The 17,608-nt window shown below is 39.8% G+C and overlaps 1 protein-coding gene across 2 annotated transcripts; it reads left to right on the forward strand.

The window, feature by feature from the left end:
- The first annotated feature begins 351 nt into the window (after positions 1 to 351).
- On the forward strand, positions 352 to 17,124 carry CWC15 (CWC15 spliceosome associated protein homolog). 2 transcript variants are annotated; one of them, XM_026109194.2, is made up of 7 exons: positions 352 to 455; positions 2,974 to 3,109; positions 5,175 to 5,287; positions 6,238 to 6,326; positions 7,273 to 7,383; positions 15,315 to 15,433; positions 16,076 to 17,124. In XM_026109194.2, the coding sequence occupies exons 2-7, from the start codon at positions 2,979 to 2,981 to the stop codon at positions 16,203 to 16,205; spliced, it is 693 nt and encodes a 230-aa protein (XP_025964979.1). In that variant the 5' UTR covers positions 352 to 455; positions 2,974 to 2,978; the 3' UTR covers positions 16,206 to 17,124. The 2 variants fall into 2 exon arrangements, with proteins under 2 accessions (XP_025964979.1, XP_025964978.1); XM_026109193.2 differs by having other exon boundaries at positions 450 to 585.
- Positions 17,125 to 17,608: the final 484 nt, after the last annotated feature.

A 17,608-nucleotide genomic window follows, 5' to 3' on the forward strand; every position in this document is an offset into this window, starting at 1 on the left:
CGCACAGCCCCCGAGCGCAGCCTCAAATTCACGGCCAGCTGCTGAACACAGCCAGCGCAGAAACTCTAACGTTGCCCGAAAGCGGTAGCAACCCCCTCCCCCCCGCTGCCCGCCCGCGGGATGGTGCCAGCCTCGGGCCGGGAAGGGCGCAGCTGGGGGGCGCAGACCCTCGAAGAACAACCCTCGGGGAGCCGCGGAGAAGCCGCCTGCAAGCAGCCCGGCTGGGCCTCGGCCTGACCCCCGCCCCGGCCCCGGCCCCGGCCTGCCCCGGGGCGGTGAGGTGAGACGGGAAGGCGGGATCGGCCGCCATCGCTACACAGGCAACGTTGAACCGAGCGCCGTGGCACCCACTTCCGCCTCGGTAGCCCCCACAGTGTGTTCCCGCCTCGCCGCCGTCACGTGGCAGGCGCTCTCCGCCCGCCCGTCCGCCCGTCCGCCCGTTGTCTCTCTCTATGGTAGGTTCTCCGGCGGCGGCGGCCTTCCGTGCGGTGTGTCTATGGTTCCCGCGCGGTGCCTTGTGGGCACTCGGCGGGATTATGGTGGTGGTGTAGGGCCTGGTTGCGCAGGGCGGGCGGGTGCCGCGGTGTAAGTAGGCGGCGGGGTGCGGGCCTTGCCGGGCAGCGGGCGGGCTGGGCTGCCTGGGGGCAGGGGGTGTGCCTGGGGAGGCCCTCGGGGCCGCGGAGGGGGGGGGGGCTGGGGTGATCGAGGAGGGGCCGAGATGCGGTTGGGCCAGGGAGCGCTGCGGCGTGAAGGGGTCTGGGGAGGGAGAGCAGCCGGAGAGGCGAGCAGGGGGCGATTTGGGGGGCGGCTGTGCTGGGGAAGGAGGGAGAGCGGCCGGAGAGGAGAGCGGGGCGGGGGGAGAGGCAGTTTGGGGGGAGGGTGAAAGGGTGGCTGTTCCCCGATCTCTGTGTTCAGCACTGGGCAGCGTGCCTCGCATAACCTTCCTTTGTGCAGCTTAAGCTCTGAGTTTAAAATAAAAAGCAGGAACATAGATACAGCTGTGTAAGAGGCAAGGAGCAAAGCGATGGTCCAGCATTGGTCGTACTGAAATTTTAGACTCTTATGTTGTGATTTCAGGTCTGGGCTGTCATCAGCTGCAGTGCTCGTGTTCAGGCTCTGCAGTGAATGCAGTGGGCTGGGTTCAGCAGGACTGTTAGCTGCAGGCATGGTGCTTTACAGACCCGTTCTGTGTCACTGGGGCAGTTCAGCTCCAGGCTTAGCTCAGCCACTTTCTCTTGGCTTGGAAGTGAGCTAATAAACTGTGCTTGGCCAGTCTTGGTCTCATGTAGCGCTAAAATAGATTCTTCAGTGCTGTATTTTTGAAAATGAAGAGCACAGTGCAAAGGTCCCTGAGTTCAGGTCTGTTAAGGCCAAGCCAAACTCAAACTGACTTCAGAAAGAGCCAGTGGGGAGCAGGGACAGGATCCAGTGGATTTTTTAAATGCTTCATGAAGGTGTACGGCCAGGTTGGATCTGGTTCTGCATCTGAACTAATACATCCCCGCTATTACTTATAATTAGTTCAGGTAAGTCTGGAGAGCAAATGGCTTTCTCAGATTGTGGGTCTGGTAGCGTCTGTGCTGAGCCAGAACTAATAAGGCCTGCAGGGCTCCAGCTGACTTGCCCGTTGTCACTGAAATGTGTTTGCAGTTGTTGGTCAATGAGCCAAGGTTAGTTACCCTGTCAGTGTTACCTTCTCACTGCTTTCTAAAGGGATTTGTGTCTGTTAGCTTTGTTTCCTGAATAGTAGTTCAGTGGCAGTAATAATGTTCTCTGCAGTGGTATGTTCATGTTCAGTGTTGAAATTAGAAAATATTTTTGTTGCTCAAGTCTTGCATTTTCTGGTCTCATTAAAAGTGAAAAATGAACAAAAAATGCAAGTACAATATGAACAAATAACCTTTATTTGTGATATCAAAAAAGTGTATAGAATGTTATCTTAGTTTTTGTCTTCTCTTTAATTTTCTTTAAAATAATCTCTTGTTCTTTGTCATCTAACTTTCCACTTGATAGGCTGGTGCCTTTATGTATTTCTGTGCATGTGTCTCTTGTGTCTTAGGTATCTTTAGTCTGTGGTTAATGGATGTGTATATCTTGCAGATGATATATTTAAGATGGTGCTGTTTGATCATGGTTTTTTTGGCATTGGTTGTCCATCTTAAATTCTTGGTATATTGGGTTCGGATTGTGGAGTGTCCAGTTCCTGCCTGGCAGTTTTGAATGCAGTGCATGATGACAGGGTGTCTTTGTGTGGCAGAGGCCGGGTTGAGTCTGTTTCACTCCTTTGCCACAGAATAACGTATAGTTGCAATTCTTGGCATCAGTTATTTCATTTTTAGGGACATGCTGCTGATAGGTGAGTTTCTGGAGTTTCTAAATGTTTCAAACAAACCCACTTCTCATTGGTTGCCTGGGGCTCTGCATAAGTCAGTCCCAAAGGACTGTGCTGCACTATTGATGTCAGTGCTGTGCCTGCACTAAACAGAGCCAGGAGAAGAGCTAGGGCATTCAGGATGTGTGACGATCCTAATTTAATTGTCAAGACCATATGGTCCATGTCAGCCAGCACTTCCAGTGATGATACCTAGATGCAGTTTGACTGATAGCGGAGGAACTGTTTCCAGTAGGCAGTATGGGTGAGGCTGTCATTTCTGCGGAGAAGAAAGAGTTAAGTTACAAGCTGTGCTGTACCATTTGCCTGAAGGACAGGAGAGAATAGCTCATGGCCTTGTTTTATTTACTTCTATAAACAAAACCTCAGATTCTCACTGTGCTTCAACTTTCAGACATGTTGGAGAAGTTTTTCACTTTTGAAAAATTGAATGGATTCTGTCAATCCTATGCCAAGTGATAGCTTGTGTTGTGTAATGGGAATTGTCATTGCTGCTACAGTTCCAGGAACAATGTAGCTTCTAATGAATGTCTTTCATTGTAGATTGTAGTAATGACCCCTTTTTGCTTTTGATTCTGTAGTTAAAATGACCACAGCAGCAAGGCCAACATTTGAACCTGCAAGAGGAGGAAGAGGAAAAGGAGAAGGAGACTTAAGTCAGCTATCCAAACAATATTCCAGTAGAGATCTTCCTTCTCATACTAAAATCAAATATAGGTAAGTTTTGCTTTTCAGTCTCTCTTCTTGCAAAACAGGCTGAGAAAGATTTTTCTGTTGCAAATGCTGCTCTGAGATTTTTCACTCTGAGATTTTTCACGATAGATGTTCATGTGCTTGACACTGAGTAGACACCAGATACTGTGCAGCAGTGCTGAGAGAGTGTGCTGAAACTGTAAGTCTCAAAAGCAGACTTAGGAGATTGGAGAGGTTTAATTTAACTTGTATTTATTACTGCTTATGGAGGTGAATCACCCGCTTTCTCTCATTTCTGCATTTTGGGCAGTGGAGTCAAAAGAAAAGCACTGGGAAGAGTGGGAGCTAACTGAGCTACTGAGGGTGATGCTGTCACTTGTAGAGCGAGATGGGAGAAGAGGTGTGAAGCAGAGCAGTCTTAAAAGCAGGAGCTGCCCATTTTATATTTGGCAAAGAACTACTGATGGAGAGACTTGAGGAGAGTCAGGGAAATAATGGAACAGCGTTGGGACATTGGCTTATGTGAGAAGGGCTGATGTTAAATGCTACAAGTGTTTCTTGCAGGTGCCAGAAGAAGAAATTGCTTTAATCAATATGAGAGAGAATGAAATCTTGTATGAATATTCTCCTCTGCTTCAAATGTATAAGATATCTTCATTATCATTTTGAAAGATGAAGTGAAATTTGGAATCAATGTTATATAGATGTGTAGAATTCAGAGGAGATGCATCAGCCTGGAAATGTTTTTAAACAGCTGATGTTATTCTTGTCAGTGAAACTTCTGTTAAGGTTTTAGGTTTGTACTTCCTGTGTACAGATGTTTCTCCTCACCCCTCTCCCTCCTGACCCACTGGTTTTGAAGAATACGTATGGATAGGAGAGTTGGAGTGTTTTGGAGAATATCAAAATCAATAGCGTAAAAAGTGCTGTCAAATGCTAGTTCATTATTACGGGAGAAATTGCTGGTGTCCCTTTAAGCAGAAGTGGGATGTGGAACACCATATCCTTTGAGAAAAATGGGGGGAAAATTATATATACAGGAATATACAGTGTATATTTTAACAAATCTCTTCACTTGTTGGGGGTTAGGTGTGAGTTCAGTGTCTTCTCTTCTTCCTCCAAAGTACCTAATGCAAAATTACCTTTGTTAAATAGTCAGGAGTGCATCATTGCAAAAAAGGTTCAGTATTTCATTTGTATATCTTGTGCTTGCCTGAATGAGACAGAGTTTTGGAGGATTTTTGCAGCTAAATCGGGGATTTGAAATTCAGGTTTTTAATTACAAGAGCAAATGAAATACTTCATCACAAAGACAGGCTATGCACACAGTGTATTTATAGTAGCTGAAGTCTGGGTTTCTTCCAAGCATTCTTATTTCCAGAACTAGGTTCACAGAAAGGTGAAAGGAATTGCTTGTTTTTATTCATTAAGTTCCATCCAGAGAGCGCTGAATTTTCTATGGAAATCTAAAAGAATTAATGTGACTCAGATATAAACAGTTTGTTGGTTTTGGCCAGTATGTTTTATATAAAAGAGGAAAAATATGTATTTATAATATGTCTTACTGAAGCTAGTGTTTTCACTGGTCCCCCCAACTTTTTTTTTTTTTTTTTTTTTTTTTAAGAGGCATGGGATGTTATCTGATATATCTCCTAGGGGGAGGGTTTAAGACAAATATGCTCTGGTTTTGATCTTATCTGTAAGGCCTCAGAAACCTGGTGTGTGCAGCAGTAACTTGGGATGGTATAACTGTGTGAGGAAAGTTGGCCAGAAGACTGGTGTATGTTGGATAGGACACTGGGCTTGGATCTGCTGCAGAATGGCAGAAGACTTAGAAATAACTACAAGATATAGATATAGTCATCTTATTTTTGCAGGAGTTAATGTAGGGTTTTTTAATTCATTTGAGAGCCACTGGAAGGAGCATGTAATGTATAATACATTAAGAGACGGGGAATGATAAAGTGAATGTGAAGAAATGTGTGTCCTTATGGTACCCAGGTCTTATTCTTACCTGTTCATCCCAAGGTGCTACCAGTTGAAGACTGTCCACCTCCGCCTTTTATTTAACCCCCTCATGTTATTTTAGACAGGCCACTCAGGATGCTCCTGAAGAGGTCCGTAACCGTGATTTCAGAAGGGAGCTGGAGGAGAGAGAACGGGTTGCTGCAAGAGAAAAGAACAGAGATAGACCAACCAGAGGTAAAAATAAGTCTTTAACAAAAAAACAAAAGTCTTAATACCTTTGTGTGGCATTACTCTAACAGAAGATTCCATGGTGTAAGAAATTTGCAAGTTGCTGACAGCATGTCTTGTGGGTAGAACTGAGGCGTTTGGTCTGATGGTTCAGAGCTGTTGACCTGCACAGGAATGTCCCCTGGCTTTCATACTGGCTTCATGCTAGAAGAAATCTAGGTCAGCCAGTTGAAAAGCATAGGCCATCAGGCAGGCCAGCTGATACGCTATGATTGTAATGAACTGGCAACAAATACGTACAGTTAATAAAGGGCTTTTTTGTGCTTGGACAAAGGAGACGGGAAGGAGAAGGGGAATGACTCATCTTCTACTGTTGCAGTACCCATGAAACAATTGCGTTTTAAAGTATGTGGTGTTGTTCAGGTACAATCGAGTGATCAACCGAAATGCAAATCAAAAGGTTAATTGAGAAATAGTCATTTTTAATGTTAAGGTTGACAGAATTTAGGTACTGTTTGTGCTTTAGAATGTGTGAAGCTTACATAGGTTTTATGGGGCTTTCAAATTTACAGACCAAAGCAGATGTGATTTGGATGAAACTAAGACAACGGTAAGGATTTGCAGTGGCCCAGAAAGGGAACACTCCAGCTGGATGTGTAGAATGGGTATATTTCTCTGCAGTTTCTTTTCCTGCTGTTCTTTTTTCTTGAAATAGTGACTTGAAAAAACTGTTAGAGGAGAAGTTTTGAGTTTGGAGTTGTTAGTGCTTCCCTTGAGAATATTTCCAAGGTAGGAATTAGCGTGGGCATTAAGATTAAGAAGTGACAAAAAACAAAGCATAATTTCATATCTCTTAGTGGAAAATAGGGTGAATTGTTTGTCTTTTTTTGGACATTAGATGCTGTAAAATGAAGTTAGGTGACTTATTTTCTATTTTTATTTTAAATCTTACTCAGAACACACAACATCGTCCTCTGTGTCTAAGAAACCTCGGCTAGACCAAATTCCTGCAGCAAATCTTGATGCTGATGATCCACTTACAGATGTATGTATTTTTTTCTGTCTTCTCTGTCCTGTCTTTCTCCTGCCTTGGGAGAATGCAAATCCTATTAATTTACTATTAATAGGATATGTATTTTCAGGTCTCTTAAATCTTTAAGACAGGTAACTGCTCACTGGTTCCAACCCATCTTCTTTCTTCAGTTACTCTACTCTGGTGGGAATACTGGTTCAGAGTATTGTCTGGATGCCATTCTGTAATGGTATTCTTAGTAAGGAGCAAACATGCTGTGACTGCTAGTGTGTAAAGATTAGGAAACTTGAAACACCACTTAAAGGATGGGGAAAGAGTCACTTTTTAGACTTCATGAACCACTGAATTAGCTAGAATTCCCCAACGGCAGAGCTGTTGCTGTACACTGACTGTCTGCATAAGCAGTGGATTTTTACTTTTGGTTCCTTTCCTTATGCTGACATCTGGTATTTATGTCTAGTGCTTGACAGTAGGCTGAGTGGGTTTTGTTTGTTTGTTTCTTAATCTTGTTATATTTGGTCACATCAGCATTGGATGTGGTATTCAGGCACACTATTATGGTGACTTAGGTTACAATGATTAGAGAGTGGCTGAGGACAGTCATTTTCTGGAATCTGTTAGCATGTGAACTGCTGAATTATAAATAATGAATTGCAGTCATCCACATAAGAACAAACTCATACATTGTGTCTTGGCTTTACTTTATAAGAACAAATAAACCATTTGTATTGCATTTGTTGTTACTGCAAACATCCAAGAACTTCGGAAATCAGCCAGCAGCAAATTGCAGCCTTTAGCTGGGCAGACCAGGACTGTTTTTTTTTGATTTTTTTGTTTGTTTGTTTTTTCTCTTTTTGTTCAGATAAGCAATATGTCTCCTGGTAACTTTCAGGATTAAAAGCTAGTTTTATTAAGTTGAGTAAGTGAGCAGCTTCCTGTTTCGTTTCATTGCTATTAGGAAGATGACGAAGATGAAGACCTGGAGGACAGTGATGATGATGACACTGCAGCGCTTCTGGCTGAACTAGAAAAAATCAAGAAAGAGCGAGCTGAGGAACAGGCTCGAAAGGTAAAATCTCACCCATAAAAGAGCCTTCGTATTTTTGCAAATGTGCTTGTTAAGTCCTTATGGCACAGCAGTTTTAGGACCAGTGAGAACAGGTAAAACACAGTAAGCAGCAAGCTCAGTGCTGACACAGCCCTTCAAAAAGACTCTTCTGAAGAGAAGAATCTGGCAGACACTTCAGGGTACTGTTTGGTGCTTTTGCTTATGGCTGTGAGCTCTGTTAAAACAATTGCTCTTTTAATAGCATTGATGCTGTGTTGCCTTAGGAAGGACCACTTGTAACTCTAGGACCAGAGCTATCCTGATATGGTTATACGTGGGCCGGTTTTATTTGGAAAATATCTCCACAAAAACAAATGAATAATATGGCAGTTAGTCTTTTCAGAATGTTTGAAGTCAGCTCCATAGGTAACTTTCATACCTCCCTATTACCTCTCTGTACAGGTAGGGAGGGAAGTTTCTGTAGTTGGAGATTTCTCCAGTGAGTGGGAGCCAAAGGCATAGGATTTAATCCCATACCTTGGTGTAAGAAGTATTATTATGTGAAGGTTCTACCTTAGTGTAAAAAATCCTATCATCTTTGTATAACATACTCTAAGATGCTTTTTAGAACGTGTTAAATCAGTGTATTAGGTATTGATCAAGATGTTTGCTGCTATGATGACTTTAATGTTTTGGTGCCTCTGAACTAATCAGAACCTTTCCCATAGTTCAGCATGCACACCAGTAATTTAACTGCTGGAGTGTGTTTCATGAGTGTTCTCCAGTAGAGTCGGCTAGCAGTAAACAGAGCATAACATCTAGCAGGTACTGTGAACAGCTAGGAGATGATAACGTTTTAACTACTGTAGGCACCAGTGTAGTGCTTGACCACACTTCTGGCTACCCATATAGAAATTTACCTTTAAAATCAGCAAGGCGTATAAAACCAGTGAACTCTGGAATTACAGATTTAAGTACTTTGGAAGGTTAAAAGATATACCAGTGTAAAATTTTGCTGCAGAAGACTTGTTGAAACTTGGTTCATCATCTGGTCTGTAAGTGCCCTTTTAAGTTAAAGTATATCTGAAAGCATCTCTGTAGGTATTTGATGCACACCACACAGCAATATTCAGTAATATTTAATTGTGTTCTGCAGTAATAACGTGGTGAAAATGACTTACGCTGACAGCAATTCTTCCACATATTCCTGTTTGAAATGTATTTGAAGTACATCAAGTGCAGGGTAGCAATGTATAGGGAAGGCTTCTATTTCAGCTGTCGTCACACAGTTCTTATGTGAAAATGTATACAGGTCTAAGGTTTCATCGTAATTGCCTGATAGTTGAAATTATGCATCTAAGTTAAACAGCATAGCTTGTTTGTCACATTTCAATTTAGAAAACTCGCATTATGAAAACAGTGGCAGTAAATTGCAGCACACAAAACTAAGTGCATGTTTCTCAGTTCATGTGTATAAAGCAAAAGATGTGTTGTCAAATCTATGAAATTCTTTTTGTCACTAGAGGGTGCTAAAAGCTATGAAGTATCTAGCGTAGAACTTGTTCTGTTCTGCTGTCTTATTCTCTCTTCATGGATGTTCCCCTTCCCCCAGAAGTAGAGATTATAATCTCCCACACTATGTGCATATTCAATACATGCACAGTTATCTGAATGAATCCTTTTGTTTCTTCTGAAAAATAAGTATTAGCTATTTATTTGTAGTAGTGCACATTAGTGCACACTTGCTACATACTCTGTTCACCCTGTCAGTAGGTAGTGATTTGTGTTGATAGACTTTCCTAAAAATTGACATCTTCAGTAATGAGTGGCTGTTGTAAAGTACTTGCAATCTTCTTCCCCACCCCTGAGTAGGAAAGTAAGACTATGTCAATGAAAAAGGAAAAACCAGCCATCCAAGGTGGTGCCCAACCACCTTGGAGTCTTTGGGAGCAAGGGACTCCTTACAAAAGATTGCTTAGGTATTTTGGCTTCAGGGGTGCAATCTGTTTAGATTATGCTTTCAGTTTCCCATATCTTTAAAATGAGGCATTGCTTGCAAAGCATTTTATCACCATTTTGTATAAATTCCTTTCCCCATGAGATATGTGGGATTTTGTTATCAGCGTGTTGCAAACCATGATTTAACGCTAATTTTATAAGTAATTTTATGTTAGTCATCCAGCTGACTTCAGGATAACATCTCATTTGAACACTTGATTGTGTAGTTGCTGTTAATCCTAATCTACATAAAGAGGTGGTTTATATACTGAAATGCTGTTGTCCATAGTAGACAGCATGGATAAAATAATAGCAACACAAAAGGGAAACTCCAGACGGCATGCCTGCTTGCTCTTCTTCATGTTCTCAGATCTCTTCCTTGTTATACAGACAAATTAACATGGGGTCTTAAGATGGCAGTGCATGTTCTTAGAGCATGTTAGTTTTAAGACGAAATTGGTTAAGTACAGTACTGTATCATATGTAAATATTGCCTGATATGTGAAACGCTAGTACAATTATTTTTGAGACTTTTTTTTTAAAGTAAACTTCATATTCTTGTTAATTACCTTCACTCGTTGCTTTGCCCATTATTTAAGTTGCTATTAAAAGGAGGGCTATTCCTTTTAAAATGCATCTCTGGTAAAACAAGACTTAAAAACCAAAGATGGGAATCTGCTGTTCTTTAGATTGTCATGCTCTCTGTTAAGTTCCCTTGTGTGGTGGCATCAATTTGCATAGAAAACCTTTAAACCTAATTTTGATAAATGTTAGTATTTAAGATGTTCTCACTGCTTTCACGCTGATGTTGTCCTTTGATCTGTAAAGAAAATAGGTTTTCAACCAAATAAGAGATTGCTGTTAAAGCCTGTTAATTTCTCAAAATGTACAAGTTCCCATGAATTTTGTAGAAACATTAAAGAAGTAAGATAAACTTAAAACCAAACATGGAATTTATCCTGACTCATTCCTCCCACCCTCCAAAATTTTAATTTCTCAGGTTGTGTCTAGTAGAGACTAAAGTGTTTTGAAAGCCATTTCTGTGGAAATCTTCTGTATCTATCTAAAACTGTACAAACACTAGATCTGCTATTTGTGCTTAATATCCATGGATAGTTAGCAGGTTTCATGTAAAATGAAACTTGTCTTCCATGTATCTGTACTCCAAATCAAGCATTATGATGCTCTTGCTTTTCAGTCTTCAAACACTTCCTTAAAAGGTAAATTAAAATAATTAAAAACAAACCTTGTCGAGCATTCCAGTGAGCAGCTGAATATACGAGCACAGTTCCAGCAAAGCTATTTTAAAATCCAATCATTTTACACTTATCTGAGAATAGATGTAGGGCTTTTGGGTTGTTTTCCTCCAGTGTTATTTCACCAAGTGCTTCTCCATAACTGAATATATTACTTTACTAATAGTCAAAGTAGAACCACTACAGATCTTAGCTCTATCCCATTTTAGCCACGTCCTCAACTTCTTTCTAACGTTCAAATAAATACTAGAAAATGAATCTTGGTAGTGTATAATTAAAACTAGAATATCAGATCAATGATTAATAGAGGATTTCAGTGAAGAGACAAAACTAGATGACCCAGTATATTTCTTTATTAAATATTTGTGGGACATGCTATCAATATCTCCCTTCATTAAGAACTAACAATAGACCCTCCCTTGTGGAAGTAATGACAATAGATCTGAATATAGACACTGCCGTTGCAATTACTCTGTACTCTTACCATTTTTTTTTTTTTGAAGTTCCAATCAATTATTTTAATCACTGCATTGTGGTGTTAGTAATTTGCATAGCATCATGTAACTGGGATGGATCTCTGCATTACTGAGTTTAGTTCCATGCTGTTAAAGGCAATGTTGTCATAGTTTGTCATCTAAAAATCAGCATTTGAATAAGAATGTGTAATTTTCCGTCTTTGAAATGTGGATATTTCTGTTTTACTTTCAGCAACTCAAAATCTGTAAGAACTGTACAGGATAATATTTTAATGCAGTGGAGTCATTTCAGGAATTTCAGCACTTTCTGTAAAAGTAATCTTGCTCTGAGCTAAGGCTAAGAACCCTACTGAAAAAAACACTACAGTAACAATAATGTTTTTCTTTCCTTTGCGGTCAGAAACAAATATGCCAAGGGACTGTTCTTCATACAGCAAGATAAGGAATAATTGTTTAGTTGAGGTAAATATAGTTTTGTCCACATTCTTTTTTCCACCTGCGATGCCACACGGTGAGTTCAATGTCGTACAGTGGAGCCTTGCTGTGCGATCCTGCTCACACAGTTTCATCTCCCTCTGCTTTCTTGGGGTATGGGACTCCCTCTGCCAGTGCAGTCTTACTGCCTCCTCCATAATATTTATATTCTGTTGTGTCTGCCACTAACATGGTGGCAACAAAGGAAGAAGTTATTTCCTACTATCAATGGTGCTGACTTCTGATTTAACTGTGCATATTGTTGGTACAACACGCTGCCATTGAAAAGCACAACGCTGTGCTGTACGTAGTGATGGAATAATCTGTAGCATGTTTTTTGCTAAGATGGCTTAGGAAAAGAGTTATAAACCTCATCTCACTGAACAGAAAGGAAGGCAAAGAGGTTTTATTTTGGAAAGGGTGGAGTGAATAGAGTTATATTATTTTCTCCCTTAGGCTTTTTTTCTGTTGTGGGTTTGTTGTATCCATAGTGTTTTAGCTTATTATGCCTTTGTTCCACCACACAAAAGAACAATATAGGCTTTGGAGCTATCTGAGCCACTTATTTTGTGAACAGCTGTGCTTGATCATGCCCCAGAGGTGTGAAGTTCAGACAGCTAGGAAGGTTATGTCTGGTCCGCTTGGTTTGATACAACCCATGCTCCGTTGCCTGGAGAGTCCCAACTTTCAGTGGAGGTGTGGGTAGTGGAAGATTTATATGGAAAATTCTGAAACATAATGAAAACCTTTTTTGGCTGGAGAAGAAGGATTCTGCAACTCTGGCCAAAATGTACAACTTAGCTTTAGCATAAATGTCAGCTTTACACTACTGTGAGTTACACCTGATACTTCCTCCGTGTCGCTTCTCTAACATGTGAAATGTAGCAGCTGACTTATTTTTTAACCTTGCATGTCATCTTTGGGAGGTTTTAGTCAAGCTATATAATAAAAGATCATCAAGACTCATTTTCAAAACTAGCCTATATCTTAAAAGTGTTCTAACAAAAATGTTGAAATGTCATTCCAACCAAGAACGGCTTTGAACGATTGAATTCCATAAAGAAATTACTGCGCACAGTGAATGCTTGTAAGGTCTTCTCTGTGGAGTGACTAAAACTGGTGGCATCTTACTCAACAGTTTGCTTTCAAGAGTCTCATTTGTAGATCTTCAGTAACAAAAATAAGCTTATAAAGTTTGTTACTGCTTTTAGTTGTGCTGTCTCTGCAGGCCTAAAAGGAAGCAGAGTTCTGTTTGTGAACAGAGGTGCTAAGCAGCAAATGGTAGCACAAAGCACCCAAGGGCTCTGCAGCATCTTTTACAGTGGCTAAGGAAAATCCATCTTGAAAATAAGATTCATGGATGTTTTCTTTACCTGTTGTGAATATAAAAGAAGGTTTGACAGCTTCTGCTAGTGTTTTTAATAACTTTATAGGTGCAAAAATAAGATGTAGTAATTGAAAATGCCCAAGACTGTCCCTACTATTTCCTTTAATTATAGTGCAGTCTTTGCTACCTTCCAGTTCTCTGGAATTGTAGCTGACTTGAGTCAATGTAGGTTTTTGCCAACAATTACCAATTTTATGGCAGGATGCAATAGGGCTTAAAATGCCTAATTGTAGGGGTCCATATGTGAATTACGTATCCAGGCTTCCATTCTAGTGCCGTGGAGAACTAGTCAGTGCAGCTAGTGGAGCCTGCACGTGGTTAATCCCCTATGCATGTAGTTTAGGAAGAGCTGAAGAGCTTTTTTGGCTCTGTGTTGTATTCTCTAGATCTCCATTGAGATGTGATCTTAAATGCTTATGCCTAGGTGTATAGACATAGGTGTCTTAATCTGGAGCTGAATCCCACTGGTAGTCTTAAGCTACTGCTGTTAGTGTAACCCTTGTTAAAACAGTTCCGGTGACTGCTGTATATGTGGTTCCACTGCTGCTGGCTTCTCCATGTTATGAGGAAAGAAAATGGGAAATCAAAGGTTTACATATTATGAAAAAGGTTGCATACATTTCTTGTCTGTAATCCACAGAAAAAAGAGATGTAAAATTGAACTCTAATATTGGGGGAAAGTGCTGTTCCATATCAAATACTTCTGCTCTCTGTGATTCCTTATTTAGTAGGGTGATGGCGATAACTGATGTTGGAATGCAAATGCTGGATTCTGAGCTGTGCTTGAAAATGCAAAACTTTGGTTTATTTGTGTTAATAACTTCAGCTGCTGCAGTTTGTGTTAAAGCTCCATGGATACAACAGCAAGAGCAAGTTTTGCCCATCTGTATGTTTCAATTAGGGCATTACAGGGCTAGTTTTGAAGCAGTGCCATGTTAAGCAGCATGCCCTTCTTCACAGATTTTCACACTGGCAATTAATTGCAACTAATTTTAACATTTATTTGTGAGAAGCAGTCATCATACATATTTTTTCATAACTTAAACTCTGGCAGTTTTGGAAAGGTAAAAGCTGTATCGGTGATCCTGCCTAGTTTAATGTTTATATATATGGTAAGTTAGTATTGTACTTCAGGGTTTGGGATGTCTTTTATAGGAGTATTCCACTTATCTCATCTGTTAATTGAAGAATGTTAGAAGTTGTATATAGTTTTATTAATCATTATCACTTAACTGAAACTAAGTGTTTGAAGCAAGAGAACTCTGGCTAGCATCAGTGCTCAAGTTTATCACACTCAAATCTTGTAAATGCTTTCATCAAGAAAAGCATGCCTCTTTTGGGATGCATAGCATGCCTCAGCCATGATTTTTGCCGTTTGAAAATAAACATCGCTCATGATCTCTCTCTGTCATCAGTTTATATCATTTATAAGAGCCATGGTTTGAGTCGCCTGTAGCTCTAATGAGACTCGAGTGCATTTTTTAACTGGGATGTTTTCAGATCATACTTCAGCATACAGAGGGAGGGGGAGACCTGGTTAGTCATCCAGATGAGAGAATTTTTTTTCTTTCTTTCTGGTATTTCATCGAAGAGCAACTCTTGTAATATATTTAAAAGGCTGTGGAAAAAATTGTTGATGTGAAATGAATATTACGTATTCATTTTGAAGTCTGTGAACATTTAAGTCACTAAATATATTACTACAGCTGGTAAGTGTGGACAGTGAAATCTGTTTTGTGTTCCCTGTAGTGCAGTGCTTTAGCCAGGCTTGAGTTAGGTGCTTTTTAACAGTGCAAAGAGAAGTAAGTCTTTCTGATTCTTAATACCAGAATTCCTAAATAGTCTTACAACATTCCCTGCTCAGTTTCACCTTAAATTTCTCAATTTTCCTTTTAATTAGTCCCTGGAGAAGTTGTGGTTTTAAAATTTGAGGTAGACTGCTGAAGATGGTGAAGAAGCATTACAGCATCTTTAAGCTTCTTTCACAGATCAATAACTTTATAAATTTATTCTCTTTTCTCATGAGGATAAGGAAAAACTGTTAATCTGTATACAATTTTAATATAATAAATATGTAAAGGTTAAAGCTAGAATTTAACAGGTTTTTTTTGGAACATCAAAGCCAAGCAGAGCAGAAATGTGTGGCTAGATAGACAGTTTATTAGCAATTCTAAACTCTTTAAAGTATATCTGCTTCTGTCTTTATTCTACTTATCCACAAGTGTCAAACAGTTTGGAAGGTCTGAGCTAGGAATTAAAGCTATCTGTGTGGGTGTTTGCAGCTAAATAAACTTTATCTTTCTCCGCAACTGTACTAGAAAAATGTCCTAGGAAAGCAGTATATCCATTTTTGATTCTCAGGAACAAGAGCAAAAGGCTGAAGAAGAAAGGATTCGAATGGAGAACATTCTGAGTGGCAACCCATTACTGAACCTTACCGGCCCAGCACAGCCTCAAGCGAACTTCAAAGTGAAGAGGAGGTACTGTGCAGCCTGTACTGTGATATCCTCTTGTTCCTTTTTGTTACTGTAAGAATCTGTGAATGTCATCACTGCCATTTGTTTTTATTTCCCTGCTCAAATCTTGCTGCAAACAGTGTAATGTGCAATTGGGATACTATTGCATGGATTATCTTGTTCGTTTCTATGAGCAAAGCACCCTGCCTACTTTTTGAAAAAGGAGAAGTGTATTTAATTGTCTGTCGTTGTTCATATTGATATGAAAAAGTTCCTCGAGAAATTTGATGTCATGCTCCTCTTTAAAATTCAGCTATCTTTTTAGGGTAACTGGAATTAATAGATAACCTATTCTGAATGAGATTCTTGTTAATAGGTATTCCAGTTTCCTATTGTGTTTATCTAAATTAGGGCCATTATTTTCTGTAAAGATAAAACCTTTATCCACCGGCATTCTTCTCGCTTCTTTCTAACTCATGAACATGTAGGAGATGGCTTGGATGAAAAAAGCAAATTTTTTTTAAGACAAAATCTGATCCACATGACTAGTTGTTCTTAATACATTTGAATAGGAAGGCCAAGCCCCATTTAGATAGATCTGTAAGTTGCACCTAATTATCATAAAAAGTTTAAATGTATTAAATCTAAAAATTCTTTTCTTTCCAGATGGGATGATGATGTTGTCTTCAAGAACTGTGCCAAGGGAATAGATGAAACAAAAAAGGACAAAAGATTCGTAAATGATACTCTGCGATCAGAATTTCACAAAAAGTTCATGGAAAAATATATCAAGTAGTACAGTTTTATGTGCTTTGGTGCTGAAGGACTTGGAAGGTCATGGTTGTTTCCTCCCTCTCCCTCAGAATTCATGGCTGAATACTTTAGTCATGAATTCCCAAATGCTTTTCCAAGATCATCAACAGCTTCATAATTAATAGTTGCTGTGTATCTGAAGTATTTTATTCTTTCAATATGCTTTCCTTTTTGATTTTAATTAAACCTCTGTGTTTCATGAATGTTTTTTTGTTGATACCCATTTGCTTTTTACAGCCTTCATGTAAATGGTAGAAGAGAGAATCTGGTTTGCAATAAATACTTCCAGCTGTTTAAATTGTTTTCCAAAACAATCTGTATTTGTAATGATGGTGGTTTGTAACTTGTGCAAATTATATAAGTGTCAGTATTATCAAAGATAGGGAATAGCTGAGTATGATCAGCAGTATGACCTGAGAAGACCTGTAGTTTCTGTGTCAAACTGGACTTGCCTGCTTTTTTATAGCTAGTTGAAAACTTAGTTAATACTCTTCCTCTCTAGTTGCTTCTTATTAGCAACTAAGCTATGGTTTGATGGGATATCTCCAAAATAGCCCAACTTTCTGGAGTTCTTGCCTGAGTGCTTCTGAGGGGATACAGTGTAATGTTTGGGAAAGCACTGAATGGGGAGGGAGTATTTGTCTCTGGAACCTTGGGTTTTCTTCCTCTTTGATAAATGATTCTAGTGCTGATCCTTCAGTCACAACCACGTGGCTGTAAGGCTCAATCTGTTTCTATCTGGTTCAGGGGTAGTACCATTGCTGGAAACTTGAAGTCTGCTCATGAGTGTTTTTATTAAATGAATTCTCTAATCAAGATACTGTACTACACTTCAGTTTTCTTTTAAAATGTCCATTTTAACATATAATAGGACAATATAAAATATGAACAGTTGAAAAACATCAGTTGTTAAGATTTTTTTTTTTTTCACCCCTACCGTCTTCTGTCATCTTGGTTGCATTTGAAATCTTGGCCAAGTGATGCACTGGATATGAACCTTTTCAGTTCTGTGGAGGCTGAGCATACTTTCTGTTGCTAGCATTCTTCTCCTAACCTTTACAATATGTAGTACGATTAGCATGTGCTGTCTACCTGGGTGGCTACAATGGCAGAACTCAAGAGATGTTTATGTACAATTCTTGCCCTTTTCCTTGCCTACGTTATGCTCAGTTTAGTTCATTCTTACAGGTACTGTTTTATAGTAATGTTATTTGCAAACTCTTAATTTGAGAATAAGTCTGATTTTTAAATGAGCAAATGTAGGCCACAGTGTCTTAGATCTTTGGGCATGACTAGTATCCTGCAAATGCTTTCATTAGTTTTAGCTGTATTTTCCACCCTTTCATTAAGCAATGCATAGTGTACTAATGCCAACAGCTAATGCCC

Source organism: Dromaius novaehollandiae, chromosome 1 (genome assembly GCF_036370855.1).
Source record: "Dromaius novaehollandiae isolate bDroNov1 chromosome 1, bDroNov1.hap1, whole genome shotgun sequence".
NCBI classification, from domain to species: Eukaryota; Metazoa; Chordata; class Aves; order Casuariiformes; family Dromaiidae; genus Dromaius; species Dromaius novaehollandiae.

Excerpts from the sequence above, each read along its gene's own strand:
- CWC15 (XM_026109194.2), top strand. The coding sequence starts at position 2,979 with ATGACCACAGCAGCAAGGCCAACATTTGAACCTGCAAGAGGAGGAAGA. Across the intron at positions 6,327-7,272 it reads CTGATGATCCACTTACAGAT|GAAGATGACGAAGATGAAGA; the intron begins GTATGTATTTTT and ends CATTGCTATTAG. Across the intron at positions 7,384-15,314 it reads CTGAGGAACAGGCTCGAAAG|GAACAAGAGCAAAAGGCTGA; the intron begins GTAAAATCTCAC and ends TTTGATTCTCAG.